The following is a 22,871-nucleotide window of genomic DNA, read 5'->3' on the forward strand; positions in this document are numbered from 1 at the left end:
CGCCAAGGTTGCCAGCAATTTGGTAAACACCTTGGGCGCTGACGAGACACCGAACGGGAGGGCTTGATATTGGTAATGGTGCCCCCGATAACAAAATCGTAGGAACTGTTGATGTTATAGACGGATTGGGACATGGAGGTAGGCCTTCGTCAGATCTATCGAGGTGAGGAAGTCATCCCTCCGGACGCCCTCTAGGATGGTCAGTAATGAATGCATCTTGAACCGCCGGTATACAATGTGGCAATTCAAGGCCTTGAGGTCAAGGATTGCTCTCCAGCCCCCCAACACCTTCAGGACAATGAACAGGAGGGAGCAAAACCCCTGCCCCTGTTGTTCCACCAGAACCGGACGTATGTCCTGTATGTCCAAGAGGTATCTACCAGGTGCCTCTTTTCATGATCCCGAGATACAGGACAGAGGTGGAAACGCGTTAGGGAGGGGGTATAGGAGAGAAACTCTAGGGAGAGGCCTGTTTTCACCGTTTCTCTGTTGTTACCTCCTACCATCGATCGGCAAAGAAGACCAAACAACCAATGGGAAGGTTCCTTTTGCAGTCACTTTCGCCTGCGGAAGGGACGAGAGTTTCCTGAACCTCGGTACGATCTCCTGGAAGGGGGGAATCATTGGTAACCCCTACCCGTTCTATCCTGTTGCTGTTGGGGACCCTGATGTCCTGAATACTGTCTGGCCGGACAGGAGAACCCTTATTCCCCGTCCAGGTTCCGAAAGAATGACCTGTGATGATACGGTGCAGTCCAATTCTCTGTCCTGCGAAACACGGAAGGGAGAATTTCCCTTTTATCTTTGGATTTTATGAGTCTGGGTTCAAGGGGAGCCCCAAATAGCTTAATCCCTGTGAACGGTTCAGAGGCCAGACACCACTTGTTTTTGGTGTTGGCCTGCCAAGGCCACAAGCATAATAGCCTGGCTGCTATAGCCGACCCCACTGATTTGGCCATGAACCTGGCTGCATTAATGGAGGCGTCAGCCGAGAATTGCAGGGCCGCCTTCAGCTTATTGAGGTCCTAGTGGGACCCGAATCTGAGACTGGAATCCTATCCCTCAACTGTTGGAGCCACAGGAGAGCGGTCCTGTTAAAGAAGGATGATGCCGTAGCCGCTCTAATCGACCAGGCGGCTGATTGGTGACCCTTAATGAGGACGTGCTCCGCCCTTCTATTCTCAGCCTTCAGGGCATCCTCCTGATTGCTTAGAGCCACATTGGGCGAGGACAACGCCGCTATCAGAGCGTCCACCGAGGGGATCTCCAAGGCCTTGGCTAAATCCAGCCCAATATTGTAAAAGCATTTGTCCTGGGCATAGGGAAAAGGGCCCGACCCTGGGGACTTCCATTACCATTAGATTACGTCCAGAAAAAAAAGGGGGGAAGGAACTGCCTCCTTCTGCACAATGGGTTCGGTGAACACTAGTCCAGCTGAATCCCTTTTGGTCGCCGGGGGCTTAGTGGCCTGAGCTGCTTCTAGGTTGGCTATTTTCTGAGCTTTAATTAAAAGGGACTTGAACATGGCAGGCTTGAAGAGCCCAGGTAAGGGGGTCTGTTTCTGATCTGAATCCTCGTCATCCGACAGCTCAAAATCCTGAAGGGGCTGGTCCTCCCCATCCTCCAAAGAGGAGGAACTGTCTGAAGACCCCTGGGGCCATTCCTCCTGAGCTGGGTCCACCCTTGATTGGCCCGCTGACATTGTCCTTTTACTATGTTTCTTACGCTTTTGGGAGGCAGAGGCGGCCTTTTGTTGGAGGCCTGCTGCATTACCCTGTCTAATGGCCTCAGTAATGATGGCCTCCATATCAGAAAGGAAGTATCACTACGCAGGCCGGCAGCTACCTGTGCTGTAGGAGAGATGGCAGAACCTTCAGCCCCTGGATTGTCCATCCCTTCTGGGGCAGAGGGATGAGTGGCCTCTTCCATCTCTAGGTCCTCTATTCCAGAACTCTCACTGTCTGTAGACAGAGCCTCCTCAGGGTCTGGGGCCTCGACTGGTGCAGGAGTCTCAGAAGGAGAGGGAACTGCCACCACCTGGATCACTGCCTCTGACTGTTTCTGTGCCTCCTTCTGGGCTTTGGCAAATTGTTTGTCTATGGCCTTTTGCCTTTTGAGTTCTGCTCTCTGCGTTGCCCTTTGTTCTACCTCCTTTCTTGGAGGGAGGGGACTTGCTCCTACTGGTTAGGTGAAGGGTGGATGGGCCTTCCAGAGGGTCATCAAACAAAGGGGATGAGGCCTCTCTTGCACCTCCTTCCATTCCTGTTTACTCTCTGATTAGCTCCTTAAGGTTAATAAATGGAGGTAGATCAGTGGTGGGTTCCTCCCGGATCGCACCGGATCGCGCGCGCTCCCTTTCAGCGCTCCACCTGGCTTGCGCGCTCCCTTTCAGCGCTCCACCTGGCTTGCGCACTCCCTTCCGGCGCTGAAACCGGAAGTACAGTTTTGCCCGGCCCTGGCGAAGCAACGACGCCTGCCTGCGCTCCACCAGCTCAGCTGGGAACGGAGATGTTTCCTCAGCGGAGCGGAGCGCCTGAAAAGTCTTTTCAGGCGCTCCGCTCCGCTGAGGAAACATCTCCGTTCCCAGCCGAGCTGGTGGAGCGCAGGCAGGCGTCGTTGCTTCGCCAGGGGCGGGGCAAGACTGTACTTCCGGTTTCAGCGCCGGAAGGGAGCGCGCAAGCCAGGTGGAGCGCTGAAAGGGAGCGCGCAAGCCAGGTGGAGCGCTGAAAGGGAGCGCGCAAGCCAGGTGGAGCGCTGAAAGGGAGCGCGCAAGCCAGGTGGAGCGCTGAAAGGGAGCGCGCGGGATCCGGTGCGATCCAGCAGGAACCCACCACTGAGGTAGATATCCCAATTAAGGGCACACCAAGGCCCGACTTCTGAGTAAATGAGAGTAGATAATGGCCCTTCTAGACAGGCACGCCTGGGTCTGTCTCTTGCCCACAACCAGAGACCCACTGGACCCTGTGCCAAAAGCCTCAAGCCTTAGCGAGGCAGGGTAGCCAGCTCCTTGCTGAAGCAGCAGATTCAGTCGGCCCCAATTCTGAACTGTCCTTACTAGAGTGCTAGGCTGACTCAACAGGGGCCCCTATCCTGCAGTGGCCTAGAGAGAGACTGCTGGAGTGGTTAGTGAAATTCCTGCCCCACTGGTGACCAAATGTTCTGCAATTAGCGACCATTTCGCACTTATGACCGTTTTCAAGATGGCGGCCGCCATCTGTTTGGCGGTCAAAATGGCAACTGCAATCCCCCCCGGAGCCAAAATAATAATAATAATAATAAACTTCAATTTATAGACCGCACCCTTTCCTAAACAGGACTCAGGGCGGTGTACAGACATATTAAATGTTCCCTAGAGGCCTCAAACAGCAGGGAGAAGCCTCTCCCTGAATCCAAAATGGCGGCCGCCAGCTGTTTGGCGGCAAAAATGGCGGCCGCCACACTCTTCGGAGCTAGAAAATGCTCTGGAGGTTTAAACAAGCAAGGAGAGGCCTCTCCTTGCCTCCAAACACCTGATGCCATGTGCCTGTGCTCCCTGGAGCCAACATCAGCTCTGGAGGCTCCGAAAAGCACGAGGAAGCCGATCCCGACTTCCTCACCCCTCGAATATACGTATTTGAATGTTTGCATTCGACAAATATATGTAGAATTCTAAGTGTTTATTGCTATGATATATATTTTCTTTTTTCTTTATTTTATTTCACTTTTTTGTTAAAGCACTTTTTATGTGTGAGGGTTTTTTGACAATATACAAATCAGCATCTCTATTTGTGACATCACAAAATAATAGTGATTTTAAATATTTTGAATGGGGAGTTTAACAACATAATAATACCTTTAAAACTTATTAATAAGTATACCGTATAACTATAAAACAAGCCCAAAATATATGTCCATATCCACTTTCTAGTACTAGATTTTTAACATATAGAAAGTTAAATTGAATATCCTTTGTAGCATCCAAAAAACATAAAACTAAACCTTTTGTTGAATTTAATTGCATCTTAAAATGACAAATACATACCTAATACTCTTTAAAGCTCTTTATTACTGGAAGATAATCCAAATCTTTATTTCAAGTTTCTTGCACATTTCCAATATCTAATAGTAACATCTAATCTGCATAAAAATTAACTGAAGATTTGAGAATTTCCAATACCCTTTCCAATAATGATGCAATTTAGGAATTTGAGGTGCAGGTGGCACACCAGGATCAACTTGTAAAATCATGTGTTAACTGAACCAAAGTTTTAGGTAATGGTTTTAATATAGATTAATAAAATGATATTGAGCAACAATGCTTAGGCCCATTTTTTGTCCATCAACTACAGTTCTTTTTGGACTGGGGTTTGTTACCAACTTTGTTACCATGGCTCAGGACCTAGTTATTTGCGGGATCGCATCCTACCCCACACATCCCTGCGACCAATTCGCTCCCACAGAGAGGGACTCCTCCGGGTACCATCCGCTAAACAATGCGGGTGGGCGGTGCCCAGGAGTAGGGCCTTCTCTGTGATGGGCCCAGCCCTCTGGAACGACCTCCCCCCCCCCGATATTAGAATTACTGCTGATCTCCGCTCCTTCCGTAAGAAACTCAAGACCCACCTGTTCCAATTAGCTGGCCTGGCCCAATCGCAATCATAAGTATAACCTAATCCTGACCTGACCTCCTGGCTGGCATTTAAAAATTTTAAATTCTGGGGTATTTTAATTGGTTTTAATTGGTTTTAATTATCAATTAGTTCATGACTATTGTACAGACTGTGTGTTTAATTTGTTTTGTCTGGGGTTTTGTATTTTTGTTGTCTATTGTATATTTTATTTTTGTCTGTACACCGCCCCGAGTCCCTTCGGGGAGAGGGGGCGGTTTATAAATTTAATAAACTGAAACTGAAACTAATAAAAAAAAAACAACCAAACACCACCTAATAACATAGGTAGAACAAGTATCAAGCTCCTTCCACAGATCAAACAAATAAATAAATAAGCAAATCCCTTACCCCATCTATAGGATAGCTATATGGATCAAAAGCCTTAATGAATTTAACTTATTTAATAGTTTCTATTATTTGTTGAAACATAATGGTTTCATTAAATAAAGGTACTCCTTGATTTATGCCTGGTCACTTAACAACCAATCGAAGTTATGACAGATCCACAAAAAGGTTCTGAATTATGTCCTGGATTCAAAGTTCTGAATGCTTTACACTTTACACACCCAGTCACATGATTGCATTTTGAGTGCTTGGTAACCAGTCCACATTTATGCTATTTGCAGCATCCTGTGGTCATGTGACTGTGATTTACTACAGGTGGTCCCTGACTTACCAACACAATTGAGCCCAACATTTCCATTGATAAGCAAGAAAATTGCTAAGTGAGTTTTGACCCATGTTACAATCCTTCTTCTTGTTAAAAGGATCACTGCAATTGTTAAGTTAATAACCTGATTGTTAAATGAATCTTGCTTTCTCACTGACTTGCTTGTCACAAGGTAGAAAAAGTTGATCATGTGACCTTGTGATGCTGCAATTGTCATAAATCTATGCGTTACCAAACATCTGAATTCTGATCATGTGACCATGAGGATGCTGCAACTGTCATAAGTTTGAAAAACAGTCATAAATCACTTTTCTTGGTGCTGTTGTAACTTTGAATGGTCACGAAACAAATGGTTGTATGCTTTAGACTACTTGTATCTTTTTCCCCAGAAACAGAAATTACTTCCAATGTCAGACACGGAAGCCATCTTTACCGCTGGAGCTTCAGGGCTGCCACATTTAGTGCCTGGGAAAACGGAAGGGGGGCTTGCATGGAGTGGTGGAGTATTAGCCATAGCAACATTCCTTTCTCTGGGATTCAAGAGCATTCATCCTGCACCTGGATGGGAGTGACTGGGGGTTGTCTCTAGTTGGGACGGTGAATTGATTGGACCATGTGATGGACTTGTGGGATGGATGCAGGGGATGGATCTTTGACTTTCTTTTGGGTGGGGAAAACCCGGAACTCTCAGATTCGGGTTTTTCCAGATGTGACAATATGACATCTCTAATAAAATGGAACTTTGAGGAACTTCAAGCCTTGGAGTCTTCTTTCGTTGTGGGTGTTACTTGGAACCTGACATCCAGTTCCTGGCAACAAATGCCCATAGTGGATAATAGGTTCACTTAATATTGTGGTATTTGCTTAACCACCACTGAAAAAAATGTCATAAAATTAGGCTGCTCATATGGATACCTCATGACACACGACAGAAATTTCAGATTCCAGGTTGTATGGACTACTTGTAAGCAGCTTAGTCCCGTGTAATTTTCAAGAGATTTATTTCATTGAAAAAAAACTTTGATTTGTGCATCTTACTTAGACCTACCAAACAGTTGGGTATAAAAATGAAAACTGAAATCATTCCAATTTTGCACTCTGTTGATTATTTGCCAACATTTGCTATGGATCTTTGTTGGGTATATTCAGAAATTGGTTGGCAGAGTAACACATAATACATCTGAAGAATTCCACATTAAGAAAACTGTTGTTAAATAAAAATTCCCTTTTGACAACTGTTATCACCCTATAGCTGTGATGGTGAACCTGTGGCACGCGGAGCCATTCATTAGGTGTTGCTCTGTCAGCTCCAGCGTGCATGCATGTGCTGGCCAGTTGACTTTAGCCTTCATTTTCAGCCATTTTTCACCCTCTGCAGGCTTTCCTGAAGTCTCCAGAGGGCAGAAAATAACCCAACACGCAAACCGGAAATTCGGGAATGGACTTCCGTTTTGCAAATTGGGCCACCCCCTCCAGAGGCTTCCCTCCAACATGCAAACCGGAAGTTGGAAAATGGGCCATTTCCGGCCTCCGGAGGGTCTCCAGGAGGTGGGGGAGTCTGTTTTCACCCTCCCCAGGCTCCTAGAAAGCAGTGCGCATGTGCGGGGCAGTGCAGGGGGAGGTCACATGTGCATGCGCAGGGTTCACAGTGCAGGGGGCATTAAGTTATGGCGATAGTGCGTGCGCTTGTGCTTTTGGCACCCGAGGTGAAAAAGGTTCGCCATCACTGCAAATATGAATGGAAACTGGAATAACTATAGGAAAAAAGATAAGCAAATAAAAAGTTCATTCTTCCTCCTTAATACAGTTCTATGAATTAAATTTAAACTTAAGACCAAAGTTGAGATTGTCTACATTGATACAAAAATTCAGTCAATAAGCAGAATGATTGCTTTTTCTGGAAACACTGAGTGGTCAAATAAGTGTCAAATCTAGATACAACCCCAATAGTGGAGATGCTATATTCTCTGCATCTTTAGCTCTTTTACCAAGCATATGTCTTTCAAAACAATTCATTGCTGCTTTCAAGTATACAGTAATGGCTAATTAAATGTTTTTGGGTTTGTTTGTTAGTTAGCAAACATTATGGTGTTGTTTACTTTCACAACATCCTTTCATTACCCAAAGGTTAATTATAAATATGTATACATATATTACATACAAATTCAAAAACATTTCCCCAAGGCTACTTGTAATGTTTGCTGTGTGTTCCATATTCAGTATATTCTAATCGAGACAGCCCACATGTATCTTAAGGGGAATTTGGGGTGAAGAAAATAATAGTTTCATGTATGCTGTGTATATTAGCACACACAGGCCTCCCACACAAATTGCAACGATACCAAAATGATGAAATGTCCATTGTGATGTTATGATGCAACCGCCAGTCTTTTGTATCGGGTTCAAACTTGGGGTGTAAATATGTAAGTCGCATAATTTGTACTGTAATGTCACGACACATTTTGTTATGTGCACCCTCCCACCATTCTGCAAATGTCTAAATGCACATACGACAACGGTCTTCGGAAGCACAAATACATTTAAAAAAAAAAACTCTCCCTCAAAGAGTAACCAATTATAAGGTAAGTAACCCTTGCTTAACAAACACAACTGAGACCAGAAACTCAATAGCTAGATGGTACATTAAGCAAAATAGCACATAATTGCAACTTGTGGTGGTTTTTCCATTGACTCTGCTTCTCAGAAGCTTGGCTATGAAGTGCGCAAATGGTGATCTTGTGATCAAGTGATGCTGCAACAGTCATAAATGCCCACTGTTTGCAAAGTGCCTGAATCTCAATTATGTGTCTATGAGGATGCTGCAATAATAGTAAACGTGAGGATAGGTAATAAAGTTTATTTTCCAACCGAATCATAACTTTCAGCAGTTGCTAAATAGGCAATCATTAAGCAAGGACTCTAGGTAAAGGTGCAAGGAGAACCTTTACCTTTAAGCAAGGACTACAGTGGTGGGTTTCAAAATTTTTTAGAACCTATTCTGTAGGTGTGGCCTGTTTTGTGGGAGTGGCTTGGCGGTTGTGTGACTCGATGGGCGTGGCCAACTTGGAAAATGTGGTGAAACTCACTTAACGATCTTGCTTGGTAACCAAAATTTTGGGCTCAATTGTGGTCATAAGTTCTCTTTCTTTCCTTCGTTTGTTCCTTCCTTTTGTCTCTCTCTCCCTTTTCCTTTCTTTCTTTCTTTCTTTCTTTCTTTCTTTCTTTCTTTCTTTCCTCTCTCTCCCTCCCTTTCTTTTTTTTCTTTTTTTTCTTTCTTTTTTCTTTCTTCCTTCCTTCCTTTCTCTCCTTTCTCTTTTTCTTTTTCTTTTTCTTTCTGTCTTTGTCTCTCTTTTTTTCTCTCCCTCTTCCTTTCCTTCCTTCCTTCCTTCCTTCCTTCCTTCCTTCCTTCCTTCCTTCCTTTTTTCTCTCTTTCTCTCTCCCCCCCGCTCTCTCTCTCACAAACACATCCCTTCCAATTATATTCGTAGATATATTCTATGAACTAAAATCGGTGCCTGATAAATGCTATGATCATGGCATTCTGTGTCCTACAAGCCAATTCACAGAGCTCACAATTCAGCCTCTTACCGCTCTGGGGGTTAACCGAATATGGTTAGTCGTCCTGTTACCTCTTGGCCTTGGTTCCCACCTTTTTAGCAGAGCGGCAGAGGGCTTTTTTTCCTTTTGCCGAAGCCAGATTTCTCTGCCACTCAGCGGGTGACCTGGTGGGTGTCCGAAGGTGTTGGGCACGCCACAGAAGGCACGTATGTCATACACAAACACACACCGCTTGCTACAATGCAAGGTGCATGTGTAAGGGGGACTGGATCAGCTGGGAGGCTGGCAAAGAAGCCTCTATTTCTCCACTGCCGCAGCTCGCAGTTATAATAGCCAGCACTCGTTCCCTCACCACTTTCCCAGCCAGTCACCCAGCTAGGCAGGACAGGCAGGGTTGCAGCCGGCTGGCCACAGGGGTGGTGGTGGTGAGCGGTAAGTGAAGAGAGACCCGGCCAGCATCGCTACCTCCTTTTTTTGTGAGCTGCGGCAGCGGAGAAATAGAGGCTTATTTTTTGCCAGCTTCCCAGCTGATACAGTCCCCTTTACATATGCGAGGTTTGTGTGTGTGTGTGTGTGTGTGACACAGAGAGAGAGAGGGAGGGAGGGAGGGAGGGAGGGAGGGAGGGAGGGAGGGAGAGAGAGACCTGGTTTCCAATGGGGGGGGAGAAATCCATGCAGAGGGAGGAACTTGAATGGATTTCTCCCCCCCCCAGTTGGAAACCAGACAGCTGGGAAAAGAGAAAGGATCTCGCACCACGTGGGCTATCCCCCAACAGCCGAATCCTCCCCTCCTGTTCCTTCTTCAACTGTTGGTGGATAGCCCACCTGGCGCTCCCTTCTCTTTGACAGCCGCCTGGTTTCCAATAGGGAGGGAGAGAAATCCATGCCTTTTTCCTCTCTCTCTAATGCATGGGTTTCTCCCCCCCCCCACTGGAAACCAGGACACTGTCAAAGAGAAGGGAGTGCGCACCACATGGGCTATTCCCCAACAGCCGAATCCTCCCCTCCTGTTCCTTCTACGATTGTTGGGGGATAGCCCACGTAGTGCACACTGCTCCCTTCTTTGACAGCCGCCTGGTTTCCAATGGGGGGGGAGAGAAATCCATGCATTTTTCCTCTCATCCATGCATTGATTTCTCCCCCCACCATTGGAAACGAGGCGACTGTCAAAGCAAGGGAGCGCACCCCGCATGGCTTGTTCAAACAGAAGAATTAACTGGAGGGGAGTTTGGCTGTTTAAAAAGCCCCACGTTGAACTCATCTCCTGTTCCTTCTTTTGCTGCTTGAACACTGCCTTGTCTTTCACAGCCCCCTTGTTTCCAATTGGGAGGGATCCATGGAGAGGGACAGAAAAGATGGGTTTCTTCCCCACCCCAATTGGAAACAAGGCGGCTGTCAAAGCAAGGGGCCGCCCTGCCACCCCGTGCTTTGCTGGGCAAGTCTGGGGAGGTGCTTTGCTGGCGGCCAGGCCACGCCATGCAAGCTACTGCCACCCCGCACTTTGCTGGGCAAGTCCAGGGACCTTGCAAAGACCTTGCGAGGTCCCCAAACTTGCCAAAGATGCCAGCCACGCCACGTAATCTGCCGCCATCCCCACCCCCGCGCCCATACTTGCTGGTGGCCAGGCATCTTAGGCAAGTCCAGGGAGAGGTGGGGGGAGCAAGCGAGCAGCGACCGGAGGGGCGGGGGGAGCGAGCGACAGGGCTGGTGCCAGTTCCCAAGGCCCAGAAGTTACTTCTGGGTCCGGTCACCAACCGGTTTGCGCGGACAGGTGAGGACCGGCAGAAACCCACCACTGGACTACATGTAGCTGTGGAGAAAACATGAGGTTTTTCTGGAAATGATACCATATTTTTTAGGACCTAAAAAACCAATTTTTTAGAAAATAATAATTCGATAGTCACATTACAAAGAATATTGTTGTGACTTCTGTGAAGTGAGAACATTTTAGGGGAGTCTGCTACAGATCACAAGATAGTACAAAATAATTTGAATCAAGCAGTGGCAACTGCATGAAAAAGAACGATACTGTATTGCCTTTTATTCCTTAAGTGGCCCATTTTCTCTATAATTGCAGATTATTAAACTAACAATACAACTGCATTTAAATTAATCATGCGGTAGCACATTGGATAGTAAAAATACTGATTGACCAATGGCTGACCAATTAATTGTAAATAAACTTTTTTTTTAAATTGGCACTTGTGAAATAGCCACTGATGTAATGCCACAAGCAAATTATTTCTATCCATTTATTTGAGTAGTATTTTAAGATTACATAAATTATTTTTACAGCATTACAAGAAAAGGAAGCTATGCAGTTGATGGTCTATCAATCAATTTAATGGCAGGTTCTAGATAAGGAATGTATTTTCAAAATGGTTACCTCTTGGCAGTGAATTTTCATGCATGCAATGACAGTGATCGCAGAAAATTTCAGGGAGCATTTCTAATGTCATATTATTTAGTGCAATGTAGAATTACTTTGTGGAAAAGCTCACTGTGGCTGCTAAATCTTTTATACCCAAGAATCTATACAGATAGTAATCTCCAAGAGATTTTGAGGAAGGCAATACTATATGCAAAAGAAAGGTGTAATATTTGAATTTGAATTTTCCATATATTTTCAAAGAGTCCTGTCACCATAAAATTGACTAGTATACTCCACAATATTCAGTCTTGCTGCAGCCTGAATATTGATTAGAACATCCATACATGTATGCTTTTTTGTTTTGATTATTCAGCTGCAAAACAAAATTGTATCTGTTATTTTAGGAATATCTGTGATCTTAAAATAGTTAAATTTGAACAGGCAATTAACACTTCAAAAATTGTAAAAATATTCTAAATATTTGTCAGGACATCATAGTAATAATTCCTGAATTAACATTCAAAAGAATGAAAATGTTGGATAACCAGATGGAGAAAAATAATGGGACTTTGTATTTATATGTAGGTAGTGACTTGCAGGGAAATTTTTGTATGCATCGAGATGGAAAAATTTACAACTGTTGTTCGATGGAATGGATGGTGAAGTTAATGGAACTAGCTGAGATTAGTGATTGATAGTTCTCAAAATAAGAAATATGTGTCTGTGTCTGTATTTTTGTATGTCTATGAAAAAGAGAAATAGAAACAATAAAACATGTAAATCTGCATGTCCAAATGTCCTGAATCACTAGTTAAATTAGTCAGAGTAGAATTGAAATATGCTGCTTGTCCTTATGACTGTTCATGTGATATAATTAACTTAGTTGGTGGGCTCCATGATTAGGTTCTGGAACAAAGCAAAAGAACAACGCTTAAGTCAGTGCACATTTCTGCCCATAGTCAGTGCAGAACTCTAGGACAATCAAAAAACAAAACAAAAGGCAAGCGTCCCCTGCCATACCTTATTAGTAAACAGCTGAGATGAATGAGTACCTTACACTGGGAAATAACCCTGGTAGTGAACAAATCCATATAGCTTCTTTTCCCGAGTAAGAATGGCCCATTAACTATTTCCAGAAGATACAGCCAATTGCCACCAACTGTATTTAATTGTCTACCAATGCTGAGACAACCAAAGATGACTTTAGGCACTTCATTCTGGAAACACTGTTGCCTTCATCCTACCTCTAATTGCTACAGGTAGGGAATGTAGGGCACCGTGCGTGATGTATATGGGAGATGCAGTCTGAATTGACATGTCAATTCTATATCAGATTTCATGTTAAATCAATAGCTGAGAGTCTCAGAATTGAATACAAATACACTAAATGGGAAAAATGTATTCAGTACTAAACAAGACTATAACCTGTCAGTTTACATAAATTCATAACTCTATATGAGAAGTACTACAGAGTTCTGAAAATATTGATTATTAGCTGAATGAAAGCAAATAAGTAACAGGAAATGAAGAATAATTAGGATTTTGAATGGAGGCCATGTAGAGCTACTTACCGCATAGCCAAAGATAACATTGTTTTTGCACTAATTTTGATTCTAGATTCCCAGCTAAAAGTGCACCTAGTGACTACGTTCTGCAGAAGAAAATACAGAATAGTCTTAGAATTGGACGCATATTTTTTAAAAAATTATGCCATCCAATCACTGAAATACTTTTTCTAGCCTTTATACTCAAACACCACAGTTGCAACAAGCAGGCTTTTGCCATTTTTAAATTTTTATTATTGATATTGCCACAACAAAATGCTTACATTCATAGGCTCAAACTCTGTTTTAAAAAAAGCATTATCCCTTGTAATGTTTATTGATACCCTCTAAGTAATATGCACAAAAACAGTTTTATTAAAAGGACCAATAGAGGATTCTTTGAAGAAAGGTGTAATAAGGTAAGAAAAAGGAACAGCATTTATTTGTCTGTTCTAGCATCTGACAAAGATTAATTTTAGTAGATACTGTCTCCTAAAGCAAAGTCCACAGTACATTCTCCCAGCCTATCTGCCATGTGAAACCAGAACCTTGCACAGTTTTGCTGACTGCAACATTTCTTTTACAAATGGCTTAGCCTGTTTTTCTTCAAGATAAAGGTCAAAGAGAAAATTCATTTAATAGAACTCTAGATAATACAAAACAATACAGAACAAGCACAAGGATAAGAAAATTTCAAATATGCTGTGGCAGGAAAAAGATCAGAGTTTCATATATCTTTATGGTGCAAATTGTACTTAATGCATACAGAAAGCTCTGAATAAGTGGTTTGATCCTGTCTTGTTGGAAGTCCCCCTTGCATATAACAACATTAACTAAAAATCTTGGATTGGTCTGTCTTTTCCTGTAAGAGTGATAAGAGAAATTCCCATGTTTTCAGACAACATACATTAAAGAACATGATATATTTTCATTAAAAAAATGAAAGAATATTTTTTTTATTAAATAAGCTTTGTCCACAACATTTTCCTCACTTACGTTAACTTCTATTTTTCAAGAGACTACTGTGCTGTGCATGTTTTTTATACTTGGTTGGATACACAAACAAAATGGACTTATGAACAGCCTCTCAGAATGTAAGCTGTTCACGGCTAAAGAACTGTCTGTAATTAAAGTTTAAATAACTTCAAAATACATCCACAGAAGAAGGATAAAATAGGGAGAAATGGAAAAGAGAGGGCTTCAGTACCGAAATAGTTTTTGTGTGTAATGTTTTATGTTTCATTTTTCTTACACTGAAATAACATTTTTTAAAATAAACAATTTTAAGTGCTTACAAATTATCAATCTCTATTATCAATGATCAGTGACTAGCAAATTATATTATAATTTGTAAGTACTGTATCTAGAGCTTGTTTTGTGTAGTGTTTAAGGCAGAAGGCTAAAAACGGAGAGATTGTGAGTTCTAGTCTTGCCTTAGATATAAAACTAGATAATTTTGAGCTGGCTATTCTCTCTCAACCAGAGAAAAAGGCAATGACAAATCACTTCTGAAAAGTGCAGTGAGGAATCACCAGGAGTCAAAACTGACTTGAAGGCACAGCTTTAATGAGTGTGACATCATGTGACATGCTATTATATTTTCTAGTTTCTATATTTTAATTAAGAAATATGTAAACATTTTAACGTATCATTTTGTATATATTTGCAATTTTCCCCACACACAGTCTGTCAGAAATTAGAATGAACTGCTTACTAATCAGAGTGAAGTTTTGAACAGATAAGTGGGAGCAGTTCTTTCTTCACTTTGTCTAAAATTCAGATGCGCAGTTCATTCTAATTTCTGAAACCCCATTTAGTATTTAGACATTTATTCTACTGAAACAAGCAACGTAGGTACAGAGACCAAGCAATTAAGGCTGCCCAATGCTAACGGTCTATAGTATTCTACCCTGACCTCTGCTAATCAAGCACATGAGCATTTTTACTCCCTTTAGGGGACAAGAAATGTGACTTGTGGATGTCGTCAGCTGAGTGTGGATTAACACAATTGCTCAGGCTCCATTGTGCCAGAAACTGAGCCCAACTATAAATAAACAAATGCACATTTTATTTTATATTCTGATTTCTAGTTTACAAGGACAGCATTGATAAAAATGCTCACTATGCTAATACTAATTATGGCATATTGACATCCAGGACATTCATGAACAAACAGAAACATGAACATTTTTTATCTCTCACAAGAAGGCTTCAGGATTGATTGCTCTTGAAACAGTGAATGAATATGTACTTTTCAAGGAATAAAAAGGTGGAGGAACAATAACCATTGACGTTTGCACATTTTTTCAACCTCTTTTATGTCATTTGCACTTTGCACTCATAGATTTCTTTTATGAAACTCTTTGATTCAGAGATCCTTGCTTTTAAAGGAACTCACACACCTTCGAATGTTCATTACGGCAACTGGCTTCAGGAGAGAAATGATAACATCTTATACTTATTAAATTAAAAAATACTAGACTGCTTTGTTCTCGTGGTTAAGGCACCAGGCTAGAAGCCAGGAGATTGTGAGTTCTACTTCTACCTTAGGCATGAATGCCAGCTGGGAGACTTTGGACCAGTCACTCTCGCTCAGCCCAATTCACCTCACAGGGTTGTTGTTGTGAGGAAAATTGGAAGAGGAAGGAGCATTGTGTGTGTTCGCTGCCTTGATTTATAAAAATAACAAAGGCAGGAAGGAAACAAACAAATCAAGTGTGTGTGTAAGAGAGAGAGTGAGAGAGAGAAAAGAAGAAGAGGGAAACAGACGGGACAGAGTATAAGGGAGTGGGGGAGGGAGAAAGAGATTCATTTCGTATGTACAAAATAGGCATACTGGCATACTAGACCTTTCCTATTTTGAAAGTATGTGAAAAAAGATATCATATTTTTGACTGATCTAGTACTGCAACTAGTATTCTAGTACTGCAATGCTGAATCATGCTTATTTCTCTCTCGCTCTCTCAAGAACCTTCTGTTCCCTGTGAGGGACTTACTCGTTATCTGAGGTTCTCTAACGTGAACGTTGTGAGTCTTCTAATGATTGTGGCAGGAGGTATTAGCAATAGTCCCTCACGAGACAGAGACTAGTTTATAGCTGAAAGCAAAAGCACATTTTCGGCCTGCAGACAACTGCAGCTGTGCATCGCTTGCAAAAAACTGTGAGGCAGCCCCGTGTGAGCAGAGGGGCTCTGAATCAAGTTATGAAAGAAACACAGAGAACTGGAGAATGAAAAGGCATGAAAGCCACACAGAAGCATTTAAACCACCAAGACATAGCAACCAACGACTTCATCTTTGGATGGGTACCTTGAAGCCATATTCTTGCAATGCCCGCACATTTCTACAGCCACAGTTGCTGAAAACTGGCAGCAGAATTTGCAACTGTTTGAGCTTGAAATATATACTACTATAATAATTAAACCAAGCTTAACAATAATAAAACACCCCAATGTAATAACAAAAAGAAAGCTTTTTATTTTAATAATGAAAAATAAATCTCACCAAACTCCCCTTGAAAACAAAGGAAAAAGCAAAAGCAAAATCTTTGCCACAGTCACAATGCATGCCTCCCCAGATACCTTGCAACACATCCAATATAGCTCCTGGACCACCAGAACTATTAGGTGGAGCACCTAGTCACCAAAATATTCCTCTCTCCTTTATGTAACGATGCTAGAAACAAGGAAAGGATTTTAGAAAGGTAAGAGTGAAGGAGAAAACATTCTGAAGACTACTTGTTTGATTAATTGATTTGAGTGATTGATTATGTGTCATCAAGATGATGATGCCTCTTAGCAACCACATAGATAGACCTGTCCCCAACTTGGCCCTTCAGGACTTCCAGTGGTATTCTTTTGCCCCTCTTACGGAGGTTATCCCACTTCCTGCTGTTTGCCTTCTTCTCCTTCTACCTTTCCCTGCATTACAGACTTCTCCAGAGAGCTATAGGTCATTTCATTATTTATTGATTCAGTGAATGTATAAGGCTGCCCAACTCAAACAATGTGACTCTGGGTGATATACAGCAGAAAACAAACAATAAAGCAAAGCACACAGCATTAAAACATATTTTGTCAGTTTGGTTAAGTTTTGTCAGTTCTAGCCTAGGAATCAGGAGGCAGCAAATTCTAGGTCTGCTTTAGGCATAACTGTTCCACTTCTTCCTGCAAATTTGCTCCATCCCTTAAAATTGCTCATCATTCCTCTTTCCAGTTTCATTGCTTGCAAAGTGCAAAATAAAATTGGGCTTCATTTAAATGCATTATTTTGCACTTGAATACAATATGATATGCAGTATATAATAATACAAATTTGGCCCAGAGCTTTACAACAAGTACCCAGGTACAACCGTATAGAAGAAGATCCACGTGTTCTCTCTTGTTCCAAAATGTCAGACACAGAATAATGGATTTAAGTTTCAGGAAAGCAGTTTCCAATTGAATGTTAGGAGGAAAAAAATCTATCACAGCAGTTTAGAGCTAATTACCCACTCAAATGATGGGCTCTCTTTTGGATGTGTTCAACCAGCTGGGATGTTTTAATTTCCAACTTTATTATGATTCTATAAACTGTATAACAAAAATCAATACAATACAAGCTTTTAAGCTTGACTGTTAGCCACTGAAGGACAAACTATATTACATTAAATATGTAAGTATGTTTGTTCTAATATTTTGAATAGCTAATTGACTATATCTAATAGCAACAGCTCCATTGAATGGGGGTTCTCAAATTGTAGGTCATTGCTGCCAGGAGTAACATGAGAAATTCAGAAATGAGCTGCAAAATATTTTTAAAGCCACAGCAAGCTTATACCGTCAGAGTGACAAGCAAAGTCTGGAGAAAATTTTGACAGAGGGCTAAATATGTGGATCTACTTAAGCCATCTGTCAAAAATATCTGTCAATCGCAGCAGTACTGCAATTGGCAAATGGTTTCCCACCAGCTCATGATTTCTAGCATGACATTTATTTATTTATCAAATTTCTATACTGCCTATCACATTTACATGACATGACATGTAAGAATATATCGGCATTCTCTGGAGTGTCTATAGATATTTGTCTGTTATCAAACTTCAGTACTGCATTTTTAACCTTTATTATAAATTCTTAACCTTTCAAAATGGGTAAAAATATTAGGCAGTTAAGACAAAAGCTAATTTATCTGGAGTGCTGCTAAAAGTAAACTTGAGCAAAGGATATCTCATGAAAGTTACATATCTTTTACTAAATGCTATATTTATTCCTTGCCCAATCCTAACCCAAATGGAATCCTTAATAGGGGTGGCACAAATGTACTTATTACTTGAGCATTGCAAAGTTTGAGCATATCTGCCTTAAAAAAATAGTCCCCATTTACACAAGTACAGAAAAAAGTATGACAATTAGTTTACTAAATATTAATATCCTCATGTTTTAGATTTCTAGAAAATCCCAGCAGATATTAATGTTTCATGTTAAGGTTCTGTGTACTTTTATTTTTAATGCATCTAATAATTTTTAAACACTACTACCACTGCTATACAAAACTAAATATGTATTATTAGGTGCTTATTAAAAGATAAAGATGCTTGTGCCCAACAGCTTTCCGAACATAAAATATCAATTTAGTAACTGTAGTTACATTAAAATGAAACAGTGTTTGCTTTTCCAAATATGAAAGAGCAATAAACTGTCGATAATGGTAGGTACCAAAAGGTTACATGCAAAAATAATTTTATCCTTCTACCTCTATTTTTTTTAATTGCTTAAGCGCAAATACAGAACTATCTGTTTTATAGATGTCTACATTCTTTTGAAACAATATTTCTTTTGTATTCACATGATTTTACCAGGTATGAAGAGACATAAACATGCATTGGTTGTATAGCAACATAAAGAAATGCAGAACCACAGATAGTGTTTATTATAAATTGGCAGCTGAACACATTTCATAGGTAGGATTTTTCCCCATTAAAATATAATGACCCCATATAGTATATCCAAGCATCAAATTTCCAATTTCAGTGCAAATATTTCTAGACCTAAGAAATTTCTTTGCTGGTTAGGGTTATGCCTCTTTATACATTAAAAAGTGTGGTTACCTGTAGAATTACAGTATAAGTTATGCCCCACCCATCTGCACAAAATAAACATCTATCACCTCGGAGCATGTTTGTTTTATTAAATTATTGCTCAGCCCCTTTCTGGCAAACAGCTTACAACATTATGCAAATAGATACTAACTCCTTCCTCTATTAAATAAGCAATGTTTCATCTATCTACAACCCTATTGTGAATTAGTGTATGGTTTGGATTTTTTTTAAAAACTGAGATAGAACATCAGTGCAAACTGAAAATCTTTTTTAGTATCTTGGGCTCAATAGGCTATATACTGTACCTACCTGAAGCACACATTCATGATTCATAGTTCAACAAGTAAACTATCACTGACACTGCTGAGTAATCCATTAAAAAAACACTTAACAAATACCAGTCTGCATTTAAAGTTTACATTTATTAATATAGAACCTAGTAAAATAAGAAGTTCTGTTACTGTCCCCAAGTCTCAAGATATTTGTACTAATCATGGGATTATAAAATGCCCAAGTTATTGTAACAATGCCCATACGCATCAACAGGCCTGTGTAATTTGATTTACACTGAAACTGAACATGGTTGGTTGTACTAGTGAAACACCTTTACAAACTTAATCTTTTCTTTTCCATATTTAAGAAGTGTGTCTTTGCGATTCAGATAGATACATTTTTGTGTCTAATGATTTTTGTTTCTTATAAATTGTTTACTTACTCCCTGTGTTTTAAGAGAACTCATTTTAGAGGAAGCATTTTTAAACTGTTATAGCAAATATTGATAACAGAATACTAGAGCATTTAGGATGACTTGAAGATTCCTATAAATAAGAGCATAAGCTACTTATAATTTACCCATAATATTCCATCTGGTGATGCATATTATTGTAACGAAAATCATTTAAAAATCACTCAAACTGAATTTATATACATTAAATCAAACCTGAAATTTCCAGTCCCAACATTCCAATATCAAATGTATTACTAACTTAATGTCTTCCTTTATAAGAAATTTAATACTTTTTTATTCCTTCAGTTTGAAATGTTCTATCATGTAGAGGTGCCAAACTGGGTAGACAATTAAATATTTTATTAGAGGAAGTCTCAAATGAAGACTTTATGAAGACTCATTTCTTTTATTGTTGTATTGTTTCGTTTCATCCTTTCTTAATTATCTTAAATGACTGAAGGATATATTATCAAAACTGGACAAAGTCCCAGTCTGGAAAAAAAAGTCTTAACAAAATAATCTCTTTACCATTTTGGCATGTAAATATATCAGAGTATGGTACCAAAATCAATGTATAATATTCTTGTCCTTTGGATTAGATCTAGGTTATACCACTGTACCTTTCCTTCATTGTATTGGGATTTTTTTTAATGACTCAAAAAATGAATTTCCTAACCTTATTGCTGATGAATGACAATAGACAGAATACAAAATAACTTTACATTTCAGATTTGCAAAACAAATCATAGCAGGATACCAGTTTTGATGAGAACACTCCTTTCTCCATTAACTATGCAAATGAGATTATTTTCTTTTGACTAAAAGATTTCTTTCATATTGTAGCTTTGTTTTCATTCATAAACTTCTGATCAACCTAGCAATGATGAACTTTGTGCAGAATGTTAAGGTAGTCAAAGGATTTGTGTCCTTTTTATTTCCAATGGAATAATAAAACACAGTACTGAAAGCTGTATCTTTTTTACATTAAATGAAAGGGAATAGTAAAATGTCAACTAACCAGATACTTATAAGAGTTTTGTTTTTTCCTAAGAAATACTATTTGTTGCAATCCAGGAAAGTTAGAATTCTCTGGGTAGAAAGCAGTCTTTTCTTCCATTTTAAAAGCACCACCCTACTGTTTAGATTCCACAGTTTTCTAAATTGCCTTTTTAATGTGATGATATATTTCTTATTAGGGGACTGGAGACTAAAACATATGAAGAACGGTTGCAGGAACTGGGTATGTCTAGTTTAATAGAAAGAAGGACTAGGGGAGACATGATAGCAGTGTTCCAATATCTCAGGGGTTGCCACAAAGAAGAGGGAGTCAAACTATTCTCCAAGGCACCTGAGGGTAGAACAAGAAGCAATGGGTGGAAACTAATCAAGGAGAGAAGCAACTTAGAATTGAGGAGAAACTTCCTGACAGAACAGTTAATCAGTGGAACAGCTTGCCTCCAGAAGTTGTGAATGCCCCAACACTGGAAGTCTTTAAGAAGATGTTGGATAGCCATTTGTCTGAAATGGTATAGGTTTTCCTGCCTAGGCAGGGGGTTGGACTAGAAGACCTCCAAGGTCCCTTCCAACTCTGCCATTGTATTGTATTGTATTGTATTATCCTCATCTGGCCTTTTGGCTACCCCACAGGGGGATAGCCGGGAGCGGCTGGGCAAGAAAGCAATGCTTACAAGACACCATTTGGGTGAAAGGTGTATTAACTCCGTCTAGTTCAGCCACTCAACTGGCATCTGCCTAATACTTTAGGAGACTTCACCCCAATGTCCGCCTCCCAACTATTGGCCTCACCCCCAATTACCAGCAAGGTTACAGAAATAAGGATAATTATAACAGTGCTCGCTCCTTTCTCAATTGTCACAAAACACATTCCACATATCCTGCTACCCCCTCCCCCCGAACCTCAGCTCTCAGAGCTGGCCGCGGTGGGAAGTACTGTCAAATTACAAACAAGGGCAGACAAAAGGCTGCGATGGTGTGTGCGCGCGCGCCCGCGCGCGCTTGTGTGTATGTGTGTGTGTGTGTTGTGGGGTCGGGATCTGGGAACATAGAGGTACGGGAGAAAAGGCGATAAAACGGGGGGCGTGAGGGGCGGAGAGAGGAAGAAGGCAAGGGTGGAATAAAGGTAGGCAGGGAAGGGCAGCGAAGCGGAGGGCGAGATTCAAAACCGGAATGGAACTTGACAGGCGGGAGGGCAGCGGAAGGGCAGACGGGGGGGAGGAGGAGGAGAGGAGGAGGAGGCAGACAGGGCAGAAAAAAGGACAGGAGAGGAAAGCGGAGGGAAAGGATATAGGGAATGACGGGGCAGAAGAAGCGACCTCCGTGGCAGGGCATTCACTCACCCACTTGCAGCACGTTATCCACGGCGCCTGTCTCCAGGAGGCGGATGCCTCTGCGGAACGGGAGCCCCTCGGAGATGGCGGCGCTGGCGGCGGCCGGCAGAGGGGCCGGGCCGGACGCCCCCGAGGGAACAGCTAGACCAGGGACGGTCGCCGGGTTCTCCTCTCCTCCGACTCCCAGGTTCGTCCCGCCGCCGCCCGCGGCTGCTGAGGCGCTGCCAGATGCCCCGTTGCCACTGGGTCGCCCGGACTGAAAGCTGGAGTACATGCAGATCTGACGCTCGCTGCGGGGGAAGCTCCAGTAGACGATGCGGCGCTGCACGGGCTCCGGGATGCGCTGGAAGCGGCCCTCTACCCGCTCGAAGGCCCAGCTGCCTGCCACCCGCTTGGCTGCCGCGTCCAGCAGGGACTCGGGTTGCAGCAGGGGCAGCAGCGCCCCCTCCGGCCCGCAGCCAGGCCCCGTGCCCGGCCCGCCCGGGGGGCAGCAGCCGCGCGTCCCGCCGTCGCCTCCGCCTGCCGCCGCCGCCGTTCCGACGGGACCTCCCGGGTAGACCCCGGACCTGGGCGGCGTCGCCGCCCCCACCGCCCGCAAGCACAGGCGCTTGGGGCCCGGCGACCCCGCGGCGGGCAGCGGCGGTCGGAGCAGCTCCTCTCCCTCGCCTCCCTCCGCCATGGCTGCGTCCGACCCACTGAGTTCCAGCCGGTGCCTGCCTGCCGTCCGCCCGCCTGCGAACGCGGGGGGGGGAGGCGGGGGGCGGTAGAGGGAGGAGACTGCGGCGGTGGCGGGGAGTGGGGGGAGGGAGGGTGGACGGGCACCCTGGTGCGGGCAGCTGCCCCAGAGACCTGCGGCGGGAGGGAGGCAGGGGAGGGGGGATCACGTGGCGCCTGCCCCCTGCCCGAATAAATCACTCGCTCCTGT

At 42.5% G+C, this 22,871-nt stretch overlaps 1 protein-coding gene across 1 annotated transcript in view; it reads right to left on the reverse strand.

Annotated features, from left to right (window-relative positions):
- Positions 1–22,637, reverse strand: part of ZSWIM5 (zinc finger SWIM-type containing 5) — a 144,756-nt gene extending 122,119 nt beyond the window's left edge. The window contains exon 1 of the mRNA XM_081949041.1: positions 21,956–22,637. Within this exon, the coding sequence (XP_081805167.1) occupies positions 21,956–22,625 (670 nt within the window). The 5' untranslated portion in view covers positions 22,626–22,637. The remainder of the gene's footprint in view (positions 1–21,955) is intronic.
- Positions 22,638–22,871: the final 234 nt, after the last annotated feature.

This window comes from Natrix helvetica, assembly GCF_964273705.1.
Source record: "Natrix helvetica genome assembly, chromosome: 3".
Lineage (NCBI taxonomy): Eukaryota > Metazoa > Chordata > Lepidosauria > Squamata > Natricidae > Natrix > Natrix helvetica.